General features: G+C 43.4%; 1 protein-coding gene across 3 annotated transcripts in view; it reads left to right on the top strand.

The window, feature by feature from the left end:
• Positions 1-2,003: 2,003 nt before the first annotated feature.
• MCOLN3 (mucolipin TRP cation channel 3) overlaps positions 2,004-7,601 on the top strand; it is a 34,667-nt gene continuing 29,069 nt past the window's right edge. For 2 of the 3 annotated variants that reach the window (XM_004369113.2, XM_004369112.2), the window contains exon 1: positions 5,587-6,192. In XM_004369113.2, the coding sequence (XP_004369170.2) occupies positions 5,911-6,192 (282 nt within the window). In that variant the 5' untranslated portion in view covers positions 5,587-5,910. Of the gene's footprint in view, positions 2,045-5,586; positions 6,193-7,601 lie in introns of those variants that run through there. The other variant, XM_023731621.1, reaches the window with a different exon arrangement.

The following is a 7,601-nucleotide window of genomic DNA, read 5'->3' as shown; positions in this document are numbered from 1 at the left end:
AACTTCCATTGTTTATGTATGGATATCTAAATACAGAAATATAATAACTCAAGGTTTCATATGCATGGATATTCGATATACCAAAATAAATTTTTAGCTCAAAAAATGAAAAGGAATTAATACTTAGAAGAACATAACATATGCTAGGCATGGTAATGGTTGCTTTACATGCAGCTATCACAATTGTAAATTCACAATTCCTTTCGTTAGACAGGTTACACACAGAAGGAAACAAGGAAGTGGAGAGGTTAAGTAACTGCCCCCTGGCCACACGTCAGTAAGTGCCATAGGAAATTTGGACCCCATCTGTGGGACTCTAACACCTGGCTTTTTCAATTCACCAATCTACTTTAACTAGCATTAAGTGAAAGCCATTATTTATTTCTGCAAACCTCTCCAAAGTTCAGATTGTTCCTGAACAATCAAGCATTTCAAACTTCACCATCATGACGAGCTTCGCTGTTACAGTAGGGAGAGAGTGTTAAATCATGCAGAGGCATAAGGGCATTAGAGATTGAATTATATTTTCCAAATTGCACTTGAGATTCAGTATGCCAATTATATCATTTTGGGTATCTACCTTGTTCAAAGAACTTGGGATTCAGGTTAACAAACGTCATACATTTCTTGTACCCCATTGCAAGGAAAGATATTTCCATTTATACATTAGCCATACAAACTGGGTTTAGAATTTGAAAAAGTTTTGTAAACGGTCTCACAGCTCTTGATATAATTTCAGGAACACCCTGTTATAGAAATTTATTGACCTTTACAAACTGACTCATGGCCAAAATACTAACAATAAATTAAAACAAGCAAATCCAAAGTGGTTGTAATTAAAATTAATCAAAGTTCTGGATCCACTCCTGATAAGGAATAAACTAAGGTTTAATTTTTAAAAAGAACGCATTAAGGAAAAGGTTACTGTTCTGAGGCCTACAGGTATTTCTATTCACTTTTTTTTTTCCTAAGAGCTTTTCCAGGGCACTTTCTATTCCAGCACTCAATCTAGAAAAGACTCTAGTCAACAGTTCACTAATTTCATAGAAATCCTTTGATATTAGAAGGCTTAGAGAGGGTATGGTAGACCCTGCTTGGTGCAAACGGTTAAGCACATGACGACTAACTTCAAACCCACCAAGAAGTGCCTCAGAAGAAAGGCCTGGCAATCTGCTTCAGAAAGGTCACAACCTTGAAAAACCGATGGAACACAGCTCTCCTCTGCACACGTGGGTTCCCCGTGAGTCAGAACTGATTCCATGGCAACTGGTTTGGATTTTTGTTCGTTTGTTTGTTTAGAGAGGGTACAGGGCTCAAAGTTTGAAAACAGTCTTACACTTCAAGATTTCACCTTGACTGCAAAAATCAGAATGAAAGGCAGCAACAGAGGACTGAGCACTCGCTGGGAGCCAGGAATTTGACATCATTATCTCATTTAATCCCCACAGCCACCCAAGAAGACTCAGCCTCTAGGCGAACAGGCCAAGACGGGGTGGCCCCTTGGCCGGTCTGAAGCCCGAGCCCTTGCACTTACACCTCCCGGCGCCACCGCTCCAGGACTGAGGATAGACTACCCTTGCCTCTCGTGAGCAACTAGAGATAATCGCTGCAGCCTCCCCTTTTTCGAGTAGTGTTAAACGGGTTGTTTATGGGGAGGGTGAGGGGCGTGATGGGGTGGGGCATGCCCAGAGAGCGAGGACAGCACCAAGTTCATTCGGACGGGCTCTTCGCCCCACCTGCCCTCCGGAAAGGCGGCCCCAGAAGGGGCGTGGAATGGAACCAGAGAAATGGAAAGGAGGGTCACGAGTTAAAGCCTCCAAGGGTGGGAGGATGCCACCGGCGGCGACTCGCGGCAGCCGGGCTCACGTTGAACTCCGGGGCTGAGCAGAGCCTCAGCGGCTGCGGGAGCGTGCGCTGAAATGCCGCGTCCCCCAGCTGCTGAGAAGAACACCTGACGCCTCCCCCGCCGCCCAGGCTGACGCTGCTTCCGCGGGTCTCTCGGGTGCCCGGTACCCGCGCCCTCTCCGCTCTCCGGGGGCCGCAGGTGAGCCTAGGCGACCCGAGCCGCGACGAGCACCGCCGGGAGGCATCAGGTGTCGTGGGAACGGCGCCCGGGGCGCGCAGGGAGGGACCGCGATGTCGCGAGCCGTCGGTGATACAAAGCGGGAGGGTCGGGGTCCCTGGACTTCGGCGCCATGCAAGGGAGTCAGGTGGAACCAGGGTGCGAGATGCAGGTTTTCCACACAGCCGGGGCTCAGGCGCCGGCCGAAGGTCAGTGTGGGTGCGCGCCGGCTGGGGGGCGTGGCGCAGGGCGGGGAGGGAAGAGGCGGCGCTGGGCGAGCGCGCCCCACGCCCGGGGTAGCCACCGACTGAAGCTGCTGGGTGGGCTGCCGCCCACCCGGAGCCTGAGGCGAGGATCCGAGATCAGGAAGCCACCCTTAATATAGAGTCTGCCCTAGAAGGACTGTGGCGGGCCGGCCATTTGGGTTCCTGCCGGGGGGTCCGGAACTGTTTTTGAAGTTGCTCAGCCAGCCTCTCTGAACTCGGACTGTCAGTTTATTAGAGACGTGTAGGGCAGATAAACCAGGGTCCCTGCGCTGATTGAAACCAGCTTGCAGCCGGCCCTGGCTGGGCCCTGGGTGGCCCAAGTGGTTAAGCACTGACTACTAACCCTGGTGACATAGTGGTTAAGAGTTCGGCTGTTAGCCAAGAGATCAGCAGTTCAAACCCACCAGCCGCTCCTTGGAAACCCTACGGGGGCAGTTTTACTCCGTCCTAGAGGGTCGCTATGAGTCGGAACCGACTCCACGGCACCTAACAACAACTAACCCAAACGTTGGTTGTTCAAACCCACCGGAGGCGCCTTGGAAGAAAGGCTTGGTGATCTGCTTCCGAAAGGTCACAGCTTTGAAAACCCTATGGGGCAGTTCTACTCTGCACACATGGGATCTCCATGAGTCGGAAATCAACTGGAGGGCAGCTAACAACAACGACAAAGGACTGGGGCAGTGCCTGGGGATGAAGGGGCGGTGTTGCAGGCAGACCTTTCTGAATAATTGCTGCAGCCTCCACTCCTGCACGAAATACCAGCCTGACAGTCTGAATGCTTATTTAAAAACAACAAAGAAGAAAAAAAAAAAAAAAAAAAAAAAGGAAGCAAGGAGACTGAAGTTTTGAGCCTCTGAAGAAACGAGGTTGCCTTATTTTGTCTTCATCTGTGAGGCTTTTATAATTTACATATATTCCCTGGCTTCTCTAATTTTCTGCCGCTGAATCCAGTTAAGACTCTGACCGCCGCACAAAACCTGTGTGTTAGCGTGTCGGCTCTAAGAGTACTCCTAATACCTCGGATAGACTCTCTCCTGATCGGCGTCTTAACCAAACCCGCATGGTGCACGCCAACGCTGCCGGGTGAGTTTGAAGAAGGGGTGTTAGCGAAAACTCCTGGAACAGCTAGGGGTACCGACAGTTTGCAGTTTTTAAAGTGCATCTTCGGAAGGGTGGTTAGCTTTGTGGTAAAGCTAACGTTTGCCCCAAATTTAGCGGTTAGTCGTAATAAACGAAATGTCTTGCTTACGGGACAACTTGGTAGGATGCGCTGAATAAATTAGTGGTGGTTGGTTCATTTTCTTTTTTCCTGTGGGTTAAGGTTACACGGCGTGTGGCTAGTTTAAAATTTAATTTTCACTGTATCAAGACGGAAAGAGCTTAATGTGACTGCCAATCTGTAATTCACCAACATGCTTTAAGAGCCTCATCATTATTAACTGCTTCCTTATTATGTTAGTTGTATATACTAGTTAGTTTTCGTGTTAAGTCCCATAGATAAAGTTTCCTTTAATGCTAGTTAAAATGTCATACCTTTTTGAAGAAGACAGTAAATAGTGAAAATCTTTGGAGTTGAATAAGTGTTTTTCTCTCCTTTATGTTTTTACCTAAGAATATTGTGTTCATACTTTGACAAGCATTTTAGCACACACATATGAAGCTACCCCATAATTCTTACCATAATTATTTCATTTTATAGGTACTGTATATGGTATATAGAAAATATGTTTTATGTTTTATTCACTAAGCAGTATCCTTATTAATCTTTTCATTGATCAAGTGTTTAAAAGCTTTTCCCCAGCTCGTTTTTATAGTCAGTATCTATTGTTTGCAAGTGTTTGGTTTGCAAAGAATGTTTGACCCTGAATCAAAAGTAGGATTCTAGACTTGGAAAGTCATGTGGCACCTAAGGAGTGACATGTCAGATACTGTATGACTATAGGTTTAAAATTTTCCCCTTCATCTCTGAATACAAATTACTGTAAAAATATCAAATATATTTTCTTTTAGTATGGAAGGACTCTCTTCTCCCTGGTGGTTTGGGATATGTTATTTTTGAACAGATTCTGTATTATCTGCATTAGTGTGAGAGAAAATCCAAGATATGGTCCCAGTGTCTGGAATAACTTCTTTATAATGTTATAAAACTAGCTCCACTGTCTTCAAAGAGACAAATGAAATAATAGATGAGAAGTACTTTGGAAAGTAAAATGTGCTACACAGACATAAGGTCTTTAACAAAAAGCAAATACGAGTGATTTGGCTGACTGGGATTTGGACTTCAATTGTGAGTCTTCCTTCTCCTTTGTAGAACAGTTACTGTAAGTCCTGGGAGGCTCGCGCTGCCCCTGTGAATCTCCTGGGTTCTGCAGGTAGTTACTCTGTCTGCTGGGGGCTTAGAGTGAGTGAGGCTGCCTCGTTAGTGCCAGACCCTGGCAAGGGCTTCATTTGTATTTTTATTTAATCCTCTCTACAATCTTGTGAGGGTAGGTATTGTTATTCCATTTTGTAGATGAGGATACTGAGGCTCAGATAGGCTAAGTGACTTGCCGAAGGACACACAAGTGTCAAGGAGTGGAACCCGGATTAGAAACCAAATCAGATCTTAGTTCTCTCCATCATTCATGTTGTTGCTGTCAGGTGCTGTGGAGTCCATTCTGCCTCCTAGTGACCCTGCGTACAACAGAACAGAACACTCCTTACAATCCTCACAGTCGTTGCTATGTTTGAGCTGATTGTTGTAGCCACTGTGTCAATCCATCTTGTAGAGGGTCTTCCTCTTTTTTGCTGACCCTCTGCTTTACCAAGCATTATATCCTTCTCCAGGGACTGGTCCCTCCTGATAACATGTCCAAAATACATGAGATGAAGTCTTGTCATCCTCGCTTCTAAGGACCATTCTGGCTGTACTTCTTCCAAGACAGATTTGTTCTTTCTTCTGGAGTCCATGGTATATTCAATATTCTTCACCAACACTATACTTCAGATGCATCAATTCTTTTTTGATCTTCCTTATTCATTGTCCAGCTTTCGATTGCATATGAGGCGATTGAAAATACTATGGCTTGGGTCAGGCACACTTTAATTCTCAAAGCACTATACCTGGCTACCTTGAACTCAGTGGTTTTAAACCTTTTTTTTTTTTTGATAGTCTGAGGGAAGTTTTAGTCTTTCTCCAGGAAAAATGCCCATATCCACATATCCATAAAATTTTGCATATAATTTCAGGGTCCTCCAACCCTTTGAAGCTCTTACCCAGGCCCTCACGTCAACAAGCTCTGCTCTAACTAAATCTGTTACTGAATGAGGTAAAAACAAAAGCAAAAACAAAAAACACGTACACACTATATATATAAACACACACATGCATACATATATTCTTTTACTAATAGGAGCAGCCCTTGAATTTGGTAATTTTCATCTCAATGACGATTCACTTCGTAACAGAAACAAACAGGAAGATGATGTTTTACATTCTCATTTATTCTGTAAGCTTCTAAAATGCAGTTTAGAACAATGGTATTTATTTGAAACCAAATCTTTTGTTTGGGCCTCTTCAACTATCCTGCAATAGCAAAGAATATGGACTTGTGCCTTTACTCACTGAATGGAAACTGTTTTTATCCCTCCCTAGATATGGCAGATCCTGAGGTAATTGTAAGTAGATGCAACTTTCATGAAGAGGAAGATCGGTGCAAACTGGAGCAGCGTACATCTGTCTCTGAGGAGCTTCTGTTAGAAGACCAGATGAGGCGAAAACTCAAATTTTTTTTCATGAATCCTTGTGAGAAGTTCTGGGCTCGAGGTAGAAAACCATGGAAACTTGCCATACAAATTCTAAAAATTATAATGGTGACTGTCCAGGTGAGCATCTCAGATCATGAGGTTGGTAAAGGCCTCTTTTAATGACAAAGTGGATGTATGGTCAATGGTTTTTTTTAAAGCTTTAACTGTATACATAATGGAGAACAATAAATAAGGTAACATATATTATCTTAAATCATTTTCTCTTCACCAGTTTTTTCTTTTCATCATTCACTAAGTTATAATTTTAGACACGTAATCTGTTTTCAGGGAAAGGAAATTATAATATTTTCTTCCAATCAAGAGGTTGAGTTGAAGTTTTCTAAGTCAGCCATGGGAACTAGCCATTGGTCATACAGAGGAGTTCCTTCTTCTTCCTAATTAGTTTCCTGGAAATGTTTTTGTCTTCAGAGACTTCAAGAGTTTCTGTTATAGGGAAATGTTTGGATTCTCACAATACCGTGATCATGTGAGTCCTGACAGAGGAAGAATATGGAGTTAACTAAGAGAAAATGTGACATTAGTTAGTGAGACAGGGGACTTCATTTTAGTTCAAAGGGAAATTTTGAATATTATTTCCTTGGCTTCCCTAAACATCTTTTTGGAAGCCATATTTTGTGATTCTTATATATACTGGTATATAAATACACACGAAAAAACCAAAGCAAACCTGTTGCCGTCATAGCAAACCTATAGGATGGAGTAGAACTACCCCATAATGTTTCCAAGGAGCAACTGGTGGATTTGAACTCCCAACCTTTTGGTTAGCAGCTGAGCTTTTTACTACTGTGCCATCAGGGCTTCATATATGTATCTTACCATTATACATAATCATACATATATATATATATTTGTTGTTGTTAAGTGGTATCCAGTTCGTTCCAACTTGTAGTGACCTTATGTACAACAGAATGAAACACTTCCTGGTCCTGCACCATTCTCACGATCATTGCTATGTTTGAGCCCATTGTTGCAGCCACCGTGTCAGTCCATCTCTTCAAGGGTCTTCCTCTTTTTCGCTTACCCTCCACTTTACCAAGCATGATGTCCTTCTCCAGGAAATGGTCCTTCCTGATAACATGTCCAAACTATGTGAGAGGTTTCACCATCCTCGCTTTTAAGGAGCATTATGGGCTGTACTTCTTCCAAGACAGATTTGTTTGTTCTTCTGGCAGTCCATGGTATATTCAGTATTTTTCACCAACACCATAATTCAAAGCCATCAATTCTTCTCTAGTCTTCTTTATTCATTGTCCAGCTTCTGCATGCATATGAGGCGATTGAAAATACCATGGCTTGGGTCAGGCACACCTTAGTGCTCAAAGTGACATCTTTGCTTTTTAACACTTCAAAGAAGTCTTTTGCAGCAGATTTGCCCAATGCAATACGTCGTTTGATTTCCTAACTGCTGCTTCCATGGGTGTTGATTGTGGATCCAAGTAAAATGAAATCCTTAACAATGTCAATAT

The sequence above is a fragment of the Trichechus manatus genome, unplaced genomic scaffold (genome assembly GCF_000243295.1).
Source record: "Trichechus manatus latirostris isolate Lorelei unplaced genomic scaffold, TriManLat1.0 scaffold00003, whole genome shotgun sequence".
Classification (NCBI taxonomy): Eukaryota; Metazoa; Chordata; class Mammalia; order Sirenia; family Trichechidae; genus Trichechus; species Trichechus manatus.
Note: the sequence above shows the minus strand (reverse complement) of the source record. Positions and strands in the feature narration are given on the sequence as shown.